At 33.0% G+C, this 17810-nt stretch overlaps 1 protein-coding gene across 2 annotated transcripts in view; it reads right to left on the reverse strand.

Moving 5' to 3' along the window:
- FANCL (FA complementation group L) overlaps positions 1 to 17810 on the reverse strand; it is a 72920-nt gene that overhangs the window by 47049 nt on the left and 8061 nt on the right. For both annotated transcript variants that reach the window (XM_074341171.1, XM_074341172.1), the window contains exons 4-5: positions 16100 to 16156; positions 11533 to 11633 (exon numbers count right to left, since the gene is read on the reverse strand). In XM_074341171.1, coding sequence (XP_074197272.1) covers positions 11533 to 11633; positions 16100 to 16156 — 158 coding nt within the window. The remainder of the gene's footprint in view (positions 1 to 11532; positions 11634 to 16099; positions 16157 to 17810) is intronic.

Consider the following 17810-nt stretch of genomic DNA (forward strand, 5'->3'; position numbering starts at 1 on the left):
TTGAACACAGGCATATTTTTTAGAAATATGGAGGTTGTAAACATGAAAATTTCAGAGTATTTGTTTCAAAGAGTAAGACCAGGGATGGGAAATGGTGTGGAAAAAGCCTGCTGCTTTTCATTATAAGCCCTAAATAGTTTAGAACCATGATAAATATATACAGAGAGCAAGAAGGAACAGGGAGAGAGAAGGAACAACTAAATCACCAACTAGTACTTTTCATACTTCACACTGCTGCTCAGCATCAACATGTTCAAAATCATCACAGAACATCTATAAAATAAGACAGAAAGAAACTCAAGTTCTAGTCCTTTGTTTGCAGGCACACAAACAAAAGAATATCTTTCCACAAAGTTTAAGACGTAAAACTAATGTATTAGAGAAAAACAGGCTCGTGCTCAAAATACTGCCTTGCAGTCAAAATGATTACAAGATTAATTTTGTTAAACCTTAAGACGTAATTCAAATTTTTTAAAAAATTATAATTTCAGGTTAATCTCCACATGGCCATTTAAAATTAAATATCTTACCCTGTTGATTCCTGTCTACTTTAGGGATTAGGGAGAAACCTAATTGTGATTATTAACATGTTGAGTACTTGTGACCTAGACTGGCAGATGTCCTCTAATATATACTCTCACCTTCTCCCTTTTGGTAATTGGATCCCTGCCTCCATGGCACTCCTGGCTAAACTGAGTTTAAGCTGGGTCCAATCCATCCAGACAGCAACTCTTACAATTGCCCTTGGGTGTTAGCATATCACCAAATTTTGGCCAATGTGCTGTAAGCAGAAGTGATATATGCATCCTTTGGATCATTTATAACAAAACTGTGGCTGCCCCTCTCCCTGACCCTCCCATTTTCCCTTCCTGTAGACTACAACTTAGGCCAGTTTGAGCCAGCAAAGACTGTGCAGACAACAACAACTCTCTTAGTGCAGATCTGACCAACAGAACTTGCTGCAGTGATGTGGGTATTCTACATCTGCACTGTCCAAAACAGTAGTCACCAGCCAGGTGTAGCTATGGAGGACTTTAACTACAATGAACGTTAAATTTCTAATTTAAGTTAATTTAAATATAAATGTCAATAGTTACATGTGGCTACTATGCTGAACAATGCAGACAGTGGATGGTTGAAAAGCAAATAAAAGAAACCCGGGCTCTTGGATGACCTTGTGAAACAAAGCCACCAACTCACTCTTGACCACCTGCCTACCTCTGAGCTGTTGAATGATGAATAAAATTCTATCTTGTTTAAAACACTGAGAATTTGGTGTTCTCTTTGTTAACAACAGCTCAGCCTGTACCTTAACTAATAAGCATATTTCTATCTATTTATGATAGAAAATAATACCTTTAGTAGAAAAGAATACCTTAATGTTTGGTCGATGGAAGAGCTATTAAAGGGGAAAAACAGTAATAAGCTCTCACAAGTAATATCAAAATCAATTTTTCTTAAAAAAAGGCTATTTCAAATGTTCTGTTTTATTGTTAAGTTGGATATCTCAATTCAGACAATATGAAATAATTTCTATTCATTTAAATAATACATTTAGAAAAATTTCATCATTGGAAAGTTTAAATTTTTGAAAAATCACATTTTAAATTTATATTTAGAAGGAATTTAGGTATTATTACTTAGCTAGACATATTCTAAATTTGACTAAGAAAATATAAAACTATAAATAAAAAATCTGAAGAAATAAAATAGAATACTTTTTGTACTTTACTTCACATTTATCATTTACCGCATTTCTTTACTGCCTACAATAACTAAAATGGCACTAAACTTCAACAGCTATTTTTTTAAACATCTGAAAAGGGTATTAATACTTAAGCTTCAGAGAGGTTTTTGTTGTTCCTGTTAATAGGTGAATGTTATCAGTACAGAAGAACAGAATGAATGTGCTTTATATCTCTTGAGATATTGTACTTATTTTGACCAAAAGCTTAAGTTACACAGCTTTTCTTCTCTTTAAATATCTAGATGCATTTATGTAGTAATAATGTCAAAAGTCAGACTGAAGACCTTCATGTTTTACTAAAGTATCAAAGTTTCCATTTCTACTCTCAAGTCTGAAGCATTAACTACTTCAAAAAACCTAACTGACATTTTTACTTCCTGTCTCTTCTGTATACCAACCTAGCCTGCTTTCTATTAACTAATCTTCCTAAGCATATTTTTAATCATATCAACCCCTTGTTCAAAAATATTCAGTGAGTCCCCATCACCTGAATATAAAGAATCCCTAGTATACCAGTCAAGACCTTCCAGTCTGGCTCTGATACTTATCCTCTTATGAGAGCAACTGATCCACTCCAAAGTCCAAGAATGAACTGCACGTTTCCATCACTACAGTCCTGCCCCCACCATTCCCTTTAAGGCTTTCCACATTCCTTCCAAGCTTTCCCAATATCCACCTCCTCTAAGAACCTTCCTAAATTATCTTTAGCCTAAAAGGACCATCTTTCTCAAAATTCTCATACTGCTTTTTTTTTTATGAAAGTTTCTGCCTCCCAATCAAGTAAGTTTTAAGGTAAATGAAAGTTTTATGTATCTATGAAAGTGTTAGTGCTCTATATATATTATATGAACATAGACAAGCTACTGGCAGACTGGTTCATTTACTGATTCACATGTTAAGTTTTAAATAACTAAATGCAAATTCTGTTTAGATACTATAAACATCACCAATTTAGAAACACAATTTTTCCACTATTAGATAATCTGCATTCAATGATTTGGATATATGCATGAGGAAAAAGCACTCTATTTATAAAGGTAATTTAGAATGAAAATCATACTTTCATTATCTATGTTCTTATGCATTTATACAACAAAAATTATCATTACTGGTTATAATGAAATCATAACACTAATTAAGTGCTGTAAAACTCACATATAGTCTGACATTTTTTGGTGAACTAATGTCTTAATAACTTTATACTTACTTTACAGAAGGGATTATCTGAGTCACATAACTCATGTTTCTTTTCAACCCTCATTACTAAGTATCTGAAAAATGAAGAAAATGTGGCCCTGAGAGGTTACGTTACTTACTCCAGGTCACATAGCTGAAAAGCCATCATTAAAAACCCTTGTCTAGTTACTGGAATTAATTTATTAAAAAGTATCTCCATTTTCCCCAATATGCTATATAGTTCCTTGAAATGCATTGAGAATTACTTCATTGATGGTGACAATTTCTGTAAGTCCAATACCAAAATAATGGACTTAATTAAAAATCTAATTTAATAAATACTGACAATCTTTCAGCAACACAACAAATTTAGTAAAACTCAGCCCTTTCTCTCACAAATTTGAAAGACCAAATAGCTTAATTCTACTCACTCTAACTGATAAATATGCTATCTAAAAAGGACAAAACCATCAGATTACTACCCCCTATTAGAACCATTTAATCTCTGAATTATCTTAGGCCACATGACTATTAAAATAAACAGAAGATATCCTATAAGTGGCTACGCATTTCTTTCAAACTGGGACACTTTTGAGGCTGAAAGGGGCCAGAATAAGGCACAAGACAGGACTAACCTAGTTAAAGTGGGATATAGATCAGCCATTCTATAAAGCAAACACTACTTTCAACCTCAGGATATTATTAATACCAAACAGAAAATCCTGTTAAACCTCAAGGATTCTGTTTAATTCTTATTGTTTTAATGAGCCATTCTGTAAAACACCACAAACAGAAATTAACAGAAATCCATCAAGACACATTTTTGCATCACTCACTTTTGTGAGCCAGTGTAACACGAAAATCATCGACAACTTCATATTACCCTTAGGACAACTTGTTTTTACAGAAGTTGAAACAAGTATAGAAACTACAATAATACTAATCAAACTTAAGGTCAGCTACTAATTCATTTCAGTTTTTAAAAAAAGTCATTTCTGTTTTTTTAAAAGAAGTATGTGAATATAGGGGAAAATGCAAAGATTTCGATCATATTTTACATATTTCTTTTTTCTAACTTAATTTTTGATAATGCCTGATCCTATAGAGTTAATTAGATATGTCAAGTATGTAATTTAAAAACACAGCAAGGTCTTCCTTATCTTAGAGATTTTTCTTTTATTATCAGATTTTTACTATTACACTATCAAACCTACAAGATTACTATTTAGAGTGTAAGTAAAATATAGACATATTGACATGGTCTAGGAATTATGAAGATTCTGAAAATCCATTTAAATCAATTTGTCACACAAATCATAATGTGTGTCATTTTAAAAGATAATTTAAATTAAGAAGCTAGGCAGCTGCTCAGGCAGGGCCTCAAAAGGTAGCAATTCTAATATGGGGACAGCAGAGTTCAGGTCTCATTTTCAGCTTTGATGGTCCTGAAATCTAGTATTATCAGTGTATCAGTATACCAGACCTGATTTAAGAATTAAGTCAAAAATAAAATTGAAAGAAGATTTTCTTAACTTTGCCAGTGTTGGATAAATACTAACATAATCTTATTTGGCTTCTCACAATCCATGTAGACAACTTTTCTGCTAACATATTATTTATTTGTAAAAACTACAAACAAATAATTAGGTAACAGCAAGTATATTCTAATTTGATTATGCACTCTATCACTATAATTAAACTATGATCTTTCACAAATCTAAGCAACAGATTCTGAAGGTATCATTTTGCATTTGGCCAATTTTATCCATAATGATATTTGGTTACCCCTCGAAGTATGACTATGTCCGAGTACTTGAGGGAACTTTACAAAGAGTCCATATCAGAGTTATCCTGATAGCACAACTCCAGGGAGCATCATTCACACCAAATGCATGAGCACCGTTACACAGCCAGCTTGGTAATATACACTCATCTCATACACAAAGTTGGGAATAAACATATTTATCTTGAAACTTATTCTAATAAGAATTCTATAAAGTGGCTAGCAGTCAGTGGTATACAACAGAAACTTATACATGGAAGTTCCTACATATAATAATCTGAGTCTAAGAGGCAGACAAACATTTATATTGCGGCGAAAGCTACAGCAGAGGTGTTTATATCCTTACCTTTGGCTTTCATCTATTACCTAAGTTAGAGATGCGTTCCTTTCTCTCCCACATCAGAACAATGTGTACAAAGCAAAAGTCAATACGCTCTATCTATAAAAGCATTTATTCCATAAAATATTCCATAAAATATTTCATACACTTGCACTATTTCTCTTATAACTTTGTTACTAACAGTTCTCAAAAAATCCAATGAGTATATTCCATAGTACTTATCACAGTTAGAAGTAAGTACTACTGGGACCATCTACTTAAATTCTGACTCGACTATTTAAGTTTCTTGAGGAATCTTGTCTTGTTTGTGTATCTTCAATATCTTACACTGCAGGCATTCAATAAGTAATAGGTGGAAAAAAATAAATGATTTAAAAATCTGGTATCTACATACTCAGTGCTTCAATTAATTTTCATTACTAGAGTTCTCCGAATCATGTCACATCTACTTAGAAAACTGCCTCAAATTCATTGTATCAAAATAACAGAAATAAAACTAGAAGAACACTTCTTCCCTTCTCAAACCCTTCCTACATTCTTAACTATCCTCTAAACACCAAAATCTTCACATTTAACCATTTGAAAATAAGACAAAATAACCTTTCTCTTTTCTATCACTTTAAATTCAAAGAATGACCAGGTCCATGACATCAATGCCTCAAAACAAATCTTAATAACCTCAGCAGAACTGTGACTTGGGCATCTCAATTCATTACTTGTCTTCTGTCTCTCCCCTCCAGGGTTTTGCTAAATTTTATTAAAAAGATTTCATCCATCTCAAATCCTATTCAGGAATGATGCCTTATCAAATAAAGCATAAGCTCATGAATAAACATTAACCAGTCCTCAATAAAATCTTAAATAGCACATTTAAAACTATATGCATCATCCATTTCTGGCTAAAATGGAGTACCTTACTACAGAACAAAACTCCCACTGAGAACAACTAGAGTGGTCTGATAAAATGGAAAAGGAAGAAAAAAAAAAGTTTGAAGGCATCAAAGAACTGCTAAGGCAACCAGGACTTGAAGTGCCAAGGTCCTGAAGAAGGGGGAACAAAGAAGAGGTAAGCCAACACTTCAGCCATTTTTCCCTCAGGGTATTTACCAATTCTGGGCACAGGGCAAGGCAAGGAGGATCTGGGCAAACAGTGCAGACAGAGAGCTATGAGTTAAGTAGCAAAAAAACCCAAAACACATAAAAAACCAAATCTAACAGCATTTCTGACAATCTCTTGAAGACAGAGAAATAAAAATAACAGACTTAAAAGGCCAGAATCTAGTGGAAAAATAGCAGACTTTAAGGACCAGAATCTTGTGAAAATGTAGGGTCAGAGACCTTGGCCTAAAAACATTCTGGCAATTCTCCATCAAAACTTTTGATAAATCCTTAAATTGCAAGAGATAAGAGGATAAAAAGTCAAGCAGAAAGCCAATGAAAAACAAAGGATAATATTTAGAAATCTCATAATACTGAGGAGAAAATAATTAGAATTTAGAGCCCACCAGTGGAAAAAAGTCCCCATGAAAACAAAGAAAAACCCTTTACTGTTTACTGTTAAAAAAAAGAAAAGTCCAGGCCTTGGTATTTATTCAACAGAGTTGAAAAATTACATCCACAGGAAAAACCTGTACAGAGATGTTTACAGCAGCTTTATTCATAACTGCCAAAACTTGGAAGCAACCAAGATGTTCTTCAGCAGGTGAATGGATAAACCGGGGATAATCTAGACAATGGAATACTACTCAGTGCTAAAAACAAATGAGCTAATGAGCCATGAAAAGACTGAGAGGAAATTTAAAAACATATCATTAAGTAAAATGAGTCAATCTGAAAAAGGCTTCATAATGTGTGATTCCAACCACATGATATTCTGGAAAAGGCAAAACTTTGGAGACAGTTAAAAAGAGCAGTGGTTGCCAGGGGTTAGGGGAGAGAGAGGGATGAACAGGTGGAACATAAATGACTTTCAGGGCAGTGAAACTGCTGTGTATGACACTATAATGGCGGATACACGCCATGTCCAAACCCAAAAAAGTACATCGTCAAGAGTAAATCCTAATGCAAACTTTGGTTCTGGGGCGATAACAGCGTGTCAGTGTAGGTGCAGCCATTGCAACAAATGTACCACTCTGACAGGGGATACCAATAAGGAGAGTCTATGCATGTATTTGGGGGCAGAAAGTATATGGAAAATCTAGGTACCTCCTCTCAGTTTTGCTGTGAACTTAAAACCACTCTAAAAAAAAAAATTAAATCTATTTTTAAAAAATTAATAAAACTCCTAGGAATGCCAAGATCCGTGACTACATGACAGAAAACCACAAGGAAAAAAAAAAAACAAAAAAAACCAAACAAGACTTCAGGGGATCTAGACTACAAGAGTAGGTAGAAAATTATCCTAAGATAATTACAAAAAAATAGAGAAAACGATGGAGAATTTCAACATAGCATTAAAATCTAGCAAAGTTATACCAATATCTCACAAAGTAGACATCAAGGCAAGACATATTACTAGACACAAAAAGAAACATTAAAATTGTAAGAGAAAAAATCCAGAAGGAAGATGCAAATCTGTATGCACTCTAAAACTAAAACTGGAACTTCCATATATCCAGTAATTCCACTTCTGGGTATATAACCGAAGGAAACAAAATCACAATGTCACAGAGGTATCTGCATACCTATGTTCACTGTAGCATGATTTACAATACCCAAAACATGGGAACAACCTAACTGTCCACTGATAAAAAAATGGATAAAGAAAACACAGACACATATATATACACAATGGAATACTTTTCACCCATTAAAAAAGAAAACAACATGGATAGATCTTGAGGGCATTAAGCTAAGAGAAATAAGTCAGACAGAAAAACACAAATACTGGGTGATCTCACTTATATGTGACATCTTAAAAAAAAAAAAAACAACTGAATTCATAGATACAGAGACAGACTGGTGGTTGGCATAGGTGGTGGATGAAATGAGTGAAGGTCAAAAGGTATGGACTTCCAGTTAGAAAATAAATAATTAATACAGATGTAATGTACAGCATAGTGACTTAGTTAATAATATTGAACAGTTGATTCTTGAACAACTTGGGGGTTAGGGGCACCAACTCCCCCCACAACGGAGTCAGAAACCTACCTATAATTTTACAGCTAGCCCTCCATATCTGCAGTTCCACACTCACAGATTCAACCGACTGTATACTGTATAGCACTGTAGTACATATTCATTGAAAAAGAAAAAAAAAATCCACACATAAGGACCTGTGTTGTTCAAAGGTCAGTGCTATTGTATATCCGAAAGTTGCTAAGAGAGCAATAAATTTTCAAAATTACCATCACAAGAAAAAAAAATATAACTATGTGTGGTTATGGATGTTAACTATTAATTAGACTTGTTGTGGTGATGCTTTCATAATACATATATATCTAATAATTACGTTCTACACCTGAAACTAATATAATGTTATACGTCAATCATACCTCCATAAAAAATACTAAAAAGAATTCTTTATCCAGGAGGAAAATTATTCTAGACAGAAGGATAGAAATGCAGGAGGGAAGGAATGAAGAACCCTGGGAATAATAATTATTTGTGTATGTATAAAAATACTGCTTTAAGAATAACAAAAAAGTTTGTCAAATTTAAATATAGAGTTAAAATGCATTATAACAATAACACAGCCAAGTGAAAGGGAAGAAAATGCATTAAAGAGTTTTAGATCCTCGCAATATAAGAAAATTGGTAAAGGTAACAACATAGGTTTTGCCATATGTATGGCAAATGTATTACAACGTTGTAATCTCTAAGGTAACCTCTAATAGTAAAAAAAAAAAAAAAAAAAAAAAAAGTATACCTAACAAATCAAGAGAAAGAAAAATATAATAAAACTGTGTGATTAATTCTAAGGCATATGAAAAGAAAAAATACAAAATTAGTGAAATAAATAGAAAACATATAGCAAGATGGTAGGTATAAAACTAAATATACTGGGTGATGTCAATGCAAATGGCAATCAGAAGTCCCTAAAATTCTCCCCTCCATAACAGCAACAAGAAAACTGACCCCAAAAAAGTCAGGCAGTTGCACTTCTTTATACTAACAACAGCAGGAAAAGAAAGTAAAGAAACCATCCATTTAAAAATTGCATCCAAAACAATAAATACTGAGGAATAAATCGGACCAAAGAGGTGAAAGACTTATACAAGGAGAACTATGAAATACTGATTAAGGAAATTAAAGATGATTTAGAGAACTGAAAAAAGATATCACATGTTCTTGGACTGGAAGAATCAATATCGTTAAAATGGTCATAGTGCCCAAGGCAATCTACAGATTTAATGTGATCCCTATCAAATTACCCAGGACATTTTTCACGGAACCAGAACAAATAATCCTAAAATTTACATAGAATCTCAAAAGACCCAAAACTGCTAAAGCGATATTGAAGAAAAGGAAAAAAGCTGGAGGAATAACCCTCCTAGACTTCAGACAATAGTACAGAGCTACTGAAATCAAAACAGTGTAGTACTGACATAAAAGCAGACATACAGATCAATGGAACAGAATAGAGCCCAGAAATAAACCCACAGACCTATGATCAATTCATCTTTGACAAAGGGGGCAAGAATACACAATGGAGTGAAAACAGTCTCTTCAGCAAGTGGTGTTGGAAAAGCTGTATAGTTGCATGTAAGTCAACGAAGTCAGAACACTTCACACCACACACAAAAATAAACTCAAAATGGCTTAAAGACTTCAATATATAAGAAAAGGCACAATAAACCTCCTAGAAGAAAACACAGGCAAACATTCTCTGGTATAAATCTTAGCTATGTTCTCCTAGGGCAGTCTACCCAGGCAATAGAAATAAGAGCAAAAATAAACAAATGGGACCTAATTACACTTACAAGCTTTTGCATAGAAAGGAAACTGTTTAAGTAAAACAAAACAACAACCTACGGAATGGGAGAAAATGCTTGCAAATGATGCAACTGACAAAGGTTTAATTTCCAGAACATATAAACAGCTCATACAACAACAACAACAAAAACCCAATCCGAAAATGGGCAGAAGACCTAAACAAGCAATTCTCCAATGAACACATACAAATGGCCAATAGGCACATGAAAAAATGCTCAATATCACTATCAGAGTAATGAAAATCAAAACTACAATAAGGTATCACTGCACACCAGTCAGAATGGCCATCATTCAGAAGTCCACAAATGATAAATGCTGGAGAGGCTATAGAGAAGAAAACCCTCCTACACTGTTGGTGGCAATGTAGTTTGGAGCAGCTGTTACGGAAAACAGTATGGAGAGTCCTCAAAAAACTAAAAATAGACTTACTATATGATCCAGCAATCTCACTCCTGGGCATATATCTGAAGGGAACTCTAATTCGAAAAGATAGAGCACCCCAATGTTCATAGAAGCACTATATACAGTAGCCAAGACATGGAAGCAACCTAAATGTCCATCGACAGATGACTACATAAAGAAGTTCTGGTATATTTATACAATGGAATACTACTCAGTCACAAAAAAAGAATAAAATAATGCCATTTACAGCAACACAGATGGACCTAGAGATCGTCATTCTAAGTGAAGTAAGCCAGAAAGAGAAAGAAAAATACCTTATGATATCACTCATATGTGGAATATAAAAAAAAAAGAAAAAAAGAGGGCACTAATGAACTCATCTACAAAACAGGAACAGACTCGCAGACAGATAGTAAACAATCTTACGTTTACCGGGGGAAAGGGGGTGGGAAGGATAAATTTGAGTGATATTTGCAAATGTTAACCACTGTATATAAAAATAGATATAAAAAAACCAAATTTCTTCCGTATAGCATAGGGAACTAAACTCAATACTTTGTAATAATCTTTTACAAAAAAAGAGTATGAAAACAAATATATGTATGTATATACATGACTGGGACATTGTGCAGTACACCAGAAATTGGCACATTGTAACTTACTGTACTTCAATAAAAAAATTTTTTTTTAAATTCTGTAAAGTTAAAAAAAAAAAAGGTCAAAAAAAGGCAAATAATGAGATATTGGATATACTGATTACTGCAATTGTAGGAATCCTTTCACAACGTATAGGTATATCAAATCGTCACATTGTACACTTTAGATATGATATAATTTTGTCAATTATGTATCACTAAAAGTGAAAGAGAAAAGAAAATGTTACATGTTCAGTGAAAATATGGTAATATCTTACTGTGTATATAAAAACATTACTTTTTCCAAGTTACATTTAGTAGTTTACCTTGTAGGTCAATTTTTTTTATGATGATACACCTTAATTCATAGCCATAATAAGGATCAGATACTCTAATTACAATGAAACACTTTGACTAAAAATAGGTACAAAATAAATTGCTAAAACTATAAATACACTAAATTATAACGTGTAAGAGAGAGGCTTTTCTAAATCATATTTTAAAATAGACATACTTATCCCAACCAAGAGCTCCTATCTCTTCAATGAGGCTTGAGTAGTACTGGGGAGGAGGAGGTAGGACAGGTAGCTCTTGTTTATTCTTTAAAGCAACCTCCTATTTAAAAGAAAAAGCCTGAATCAGTTCTGGAATGCTAGCCAATGAATTATTAGTACCTGATTACAAAATACAATTTTATAATCGTTGTGCCTAACTAAAGTGGCCATTATTTTTATAGAAAATCCAGCTAATTCATTTCCTTCCTTATAAAAAAAGAGACATGAAAAAGTTAAAGGACTGCACTAAAGGTCATGTAAAAATGTCAATTATTATACCATATAAACTTAAGACTTTAATATTCTCCTAGATTACTATGCCTATCAGAGATGAGAAAAGTTCAAAAAGAAAAAACTCATCCTCAAGGCTTCACTATTTTTCTACCCCTGTAGATAGAGCGTTTGATAGACAAAACACATACTGTTAAAGAATTAAAGCCTGAACTCTATGTACACTGCCTAGACTGATATATTTGTACACAGTTATGAATCACTTTCTTACAAACAAAACCTCTTCATTATCACAGTAAGTACTTACCTGTTAATTTTCTTTTACTGACTTACATTCTGTATTGCTCCCAGATGAGCTAAGTGTTTTGCCATCTATCTGGCTAGATCACAGTTCATTTCCCTGCTAAGCCCACCTATGATATCTTTAAGATGGTTTATGTTCCCCCAAACAAAACTAAAATTTACATTTTTTTTAATAAGCAATACAAACATCACTAGAATTGCCGAGGCTAAAAATTACCAATTACTTCAAAGGTGCTAACCTAGACAAATATCTTATTTGGGAACTAAAAATAAATGTATCTATGAATTACACAGATGTTCATATGGTCTGGATTATCAAACGGTGTTGTAAAAAGTAAAGAAATAAAATTTTAAAAAATCAGATATAACAAAACCATGTGGGAACAAGTATAAAAAGCTTTAAATATTTCTGGCAACCCTAATAAAAAGTATAGATTTTTATTCATTTGAGTATATGTTTAATCTATTAGTCCTTATCCTTTTCTTAAACAAGGACTGGACACTATTAAATTAAGATAACACTAGAAAGAATACATTTTTATAAAACAGCATTTCAAAATCAGAACTATTTACTGAAACTACTTTAATACAGTTCTAAATCTGCTTTAGGTTAAAAATAAACAAAATTGTGAAGCAGGTTTGTGAAGCTCAGAATGTCAGCTTGAATTAGAAGGGAAGTCATATACGGCCCTTTTTTATAAACTTAAATACCTAATGCTATATGTAAATACCCTGATGGTCTTTAAAAATAAATTTGTACTTAAAATTATCCTGTTACTAAAAATGATAGTGATAGTCAGTCTAGTTCCTGTACTTATACTTGTAACAGCTACATGGTATTTCATTTGAAAATTTTTTCAATTCAAAAATATTAATTACAGCTATCCACATATAATGAAGGTAAAAGTAAATTTAGATAATACTAAAAATGTATTTTAATCTGGTTTATGACACTTGTAAACTCTGCCTTCAACCTTGGGTTAGACAAGTTATTCCTATTCTAAAACCGTAAGAGAGATGGGCAAAGGAGAAGCAAAGCCTTCTTTGTGGAGAAGTAAGCAAAGGAACACAGAAGAAAGAATACAGGCTTTACAAACAGGTTTTAAATCCTAACTTTAAACACTTCCTAGTTTTAAGGCCTTAAGCACTCAGTGACTCAGCTCCAAAAAAATTAATCTACCTCACAGAGTTTTTTTTTAAATACAATTGTTCATTTATTAAATATATACCAAACTCCTACTATATGCCTACTTATTACTAGAAAACTCCATGCAAGATTTACAGTTTCCTAAATTCAGCAGTTACTGATTTCATTTGGGCAACATTCTCAATACTTGCACCAGTGATTATATTAAATGAACCTATTACTGACAACACAATCTAATAAACTAATAATTCTTATATTTTTAGGTACAGTCATAAATGTGCAATAACATCATTAACTCTGTCCATAATTTCTAAGAAAGCTAAAAACACAGGATCTCATTTTATTCAGAAATGCAATAACAAATGTACTAATTAGAACACTGTGAATCAGACATCAATCTCAATATTTTATTTTAGTTTTAAATTAAGGAGTATTACTTCAAAATTAAATGGCCAATAGAGCCATCCTTGCAACCTAATAAAGCTAGCTTCAGTAACAAAGCTTGATGGGTCACAGTATATGTAGTTTTACCCTGGTTCCCTTAGTCCTTCTATTTGTATAGCTTATTAAAATTATAATAAAAAGATACAAGAAACTTTTCAAACTTTTGTCCAATGTCAAGGGGATATAAACCACAATAACTTCACTTCATCGTATCTTCTGTAAGTAAGGTTATCGTATTTTGGCCTTTGACAAAATTTATAACCAGTTTTGATAATCCTTATTAGGGTTTACAAATTTATAAGTCAAAATTAAGCTTCAGAAGTTGATTTTATACTCTTTATTTTGATCCCAAACATTTTACCAAAGTCCCACCTTAGAGGGTTGTTCTGAGGATTAAGAAGAGGACTCAAATCTAGCAGCTCAATACGTGACAGCTGCTGCTAACAATAGAAAGTCTTCAAAAAGAACCACAAAAAAAATCAAACTGCTTTCAGTTGTTAGTTCAATATATTGCTAGTAGGAATTATTGGTATTGTAATTTTGTATAACAAATATGAAGAAATATTTTATAGATACAAGAAAAGTGTAAGTAAAACGTAACAAGTAAAAACGTAATAAAATGTTAATATTAGAAACGAAGATTTTCAGATTTAAGAGAAAAGAGACATAAGCATAAAATCAAAGTAAAATCCCTATAATGCCAAATTTGAACTGAAAATACTGAAACAAACTCTTAATTATTTTCTTAAACAGTACTTTTTTCCAGCTTTGTCTGCTGAAAAGGCCTAGAAGTAATAGCAATGAACACTCCAGTTTCAGACTGTGGGATCCAAATACCATTTTCTACAAAGAAACTATGGGTGTTTGGAAGAGTGACTGATCACAGTTCTGCAATAGGATGAGTTAATGAAACTGGGGCAACCAGTGTCATAAAGCAAAGCTTGGGTTGTGTTAAAAGAACTCAGGAGCCAACATGAAGGCGCTTACACTGACCAAAAATGGTACAATTTAAGCACTGAAAATAATAATGATTGCAATGGATTAAAGTTAGTCAAGTATATAAAAACCCATGAGTTCATAATAATACTAAAAAAAGAAAATAATCACTAGTTCCCTTTGACAGTTGCTAAGCACCAACTCATTATTCTAAAAATTGACTTTAAAGAAAGGGAGGGGACAAGAAACAAGCACTTATTCTCTCTCTCCAGTGAAAGCTACACCTCAAATTAACCAAATAACTGATGAGAGTAAGTTGTTCTCTGTAAAAGATTTTCAGCTAATAAACGTAGGCAACAGATTTTATAAAATCACCACTTGGAGCCCTAATGAAATACTGGATATAGGCAATGACCATCATTGGATGCTAAAATCATCAGGTGACAGGCTGATGGGAAACTTTGTACTGGATGCACCTAAACCTATTGATCAATCTTAACCCTACTACAAGAGGAGCTATCAGACACTATATGCCTCCTGATGCAAAGTTAGAAATACAGCACACAAAGTAGTCTTGCCAGAACAAATAAATCCAACTCTGTTGAGACTCTCTAGATCTAACTGCCAGATTATGAAAAAAGGTAGACAAATAAGTTAAAAGGTACCATGAATATCTAATATATCAAATCTAGAATGTAGGAAATTTTATAAGACACAAAATCTGGTTTACTCAGTAAGTAGGTGGCATGGGAAAAAAAAAGGATAAGGAGAAAAGGAGGAGCTGCTATACAGGAGGTACATAGAGACTTAAGAGACGTATCAACTGAATGTAACGTGTGTACCTTGTTTGTATGCTGATACAAACAAAGCAGTTATAAGGAATTAACACTAATTTTGCTGGGGTTATAACAGCATTTTTTAAATTGAAACTTTACTTGTTTAAAATTTTACTTTGTTTTTTTTAATGGATCAGGTCCTGGGGATTGAACTCAGGACACTGTGCACGCTTAACACGAGCTCTACCACTGAGCTACCCACCTCCCTTCATGACAGCACATTTTAAAACAGACAAAAAGCACTTAGGTGTTAAAGTATACACTGACGTATTTATGGAGGTATGGATACAAAATCCAGAGTTTCCTTTAAAATACTCCACTCTCTTTGTTCTAAGAGTAGGGGAAGAAATATGACTGGCAAAATTTAGAAGTTAGGTCATAGGCCCATGAATAGTCACTAAAGTCTTCCCTCTTTTGTTTATGTTGAAAACTTGCATAATAAAATTCTGTTCTAAATAATAAAATGTCCATAGGATAAACTAAATAATCAAGTATTTTACGCATAATTAATCAAATGATCAATTATGATATGTAACATATGTGTGTAATTAAGCCTAACAAACTTTTCAGAAATCTTCAGTTGTATACAAAAGTTATATATCATAACAGGGTTAGAAAACAAATCCTTACCAAAACCATCTTCAACTCCATCATAAAGCTCATTAGATCAGGAGAGTGCTGCATTCTCTAGATCAAAACAACATTTCCAATTAATTTTCATATGTACAATGAATATTCCATGCACTGAAGTTGAAGTAAAATCCTAGTCCATGTGAATATGAAAAAAAACTAGCTCTAACTGTCTTAAAATGGTAAGAACTGAAGTATTGATCATTATCCCTACTATTCCTACCAATTTCATTCTTAAAGAGAAATAAAGCCCTCAAATCTGTTTTGGTGAGATATACTGAATTATATAAGAATGTCACTTAAAATCTCACACACTCATTTCTTCAGCACTAATTATTGCCAAGTTTAATAAATCTAGCAAACCACATCACTATTAAGGGGGAAAAAGACAGTATGAATGAAAGCAGTGTCAAGAGGAGCATAAAACATAAAAATCAGGCAAGTCTATACAATTAAAAAATCTAGTTAGAGCAATGAATTAGCAGTCAAAGTATTGTCTATTTTAATGTTTTCCTTGACCTTAAAGGCTACCTATAATTGTTAATTTTGTCCTTTTACAACCAACCCATATTAATTCAAAAGGAATCAATCTTTCAATAAGGTAAAATCATTATAATAAAATGGTAAAAAGGAAGTAATTTCTGAAGTAGAATGAATATTCAAGTCATGGTTCCATTTCCTAGAAATCTTTGATTCTTCAAAGAAAATAACTACAGAATAAAAGAAGGCAAAAATAAATCTCATTTAAAATTGCTTTCTTAGACAAATCTCTACATCATTCCTCTACTTGAAATCAAAATAATGTATTTGTTACTTTTTCTGAGGCCCTGGACTACCACCACGGTTCTGAACAAAGTTGATATGTAAATTCACTGTTTTTAGATGAGAAAAATAGTAATCTCAGATATTTCAACAATACATGAAATATATGATTCACATCTTAACACAGCTTTGGGTGGGCACACGTTTGTAGAACCAATCTTTGACTTTCCCTTCTTCTATACAGTATTTTCCCCATAGTTTACTAGAGATGGTAATACATTATATCAAAGATGTGCAAACTACAGCCCAGAGACTGAGTCCAGATCAAGAGCTGTTTCTGTAAATAGAGTTGTAATGAAATGCAACCACGCCTACTCATTTACCTCTTGTCAAGACTGCTTCGGTGCTACAAGGGCAGAGCTGAGTGATTATGACAGACCTTAGGATCCACAAAACCTGACAAATTTACTATCTGGCCCATCAAAGAAAAAGGCTGTTGACCCCCCCCCCCCCGACCCATAATTACTAAAGTTAAAAATGATACCAGGAAAGAATAGTAATATTCACCAGGACTTCGGAATAAAACAAAGACTCAAACTAACACTGGGTTCTATGTGACCAACTGGAAGACAGGGAGGAATTAAGTAACTGCAACTTTTTCTAGGAACCCTCTTGGTGAACTGGTGGAGAAAAACTGTTATAGAGCTGATTATTATTCTTAGTCTTTATTAACAAGTTTTCTTCAAGCTATTCACACAGCTCATTAGATTTATTTCTTAAACTTTAGTATTTGATACAGTCACAGTGGATGCGGTGGGGGCAGTGGAGAGAAAACAGAGAGAAATAATTTAAACATTCCCTTAAAAATCTGCTGTAATTATACTGCCAGCAAAGACAGCCTACATTCTACAAATCAAATAGTTTATCTCCTGTATTTTTTTGTGGTTCA

This window comes from Camelus bactrianus, chromosome 15 (assembly GCF_048773025.1).
Source record: "Camelus bactrianus isolate YW-2024 breed Bactrian camel chromosome 15, ASM4877302v1, whole genome shotgun sequence".
Taxonomy (NCBI): Eukaryota; Metazoa; Chordata; class Mammalia; order Artiodactyla; family Camelidae; genus Camelus; species Camelus bactrianus.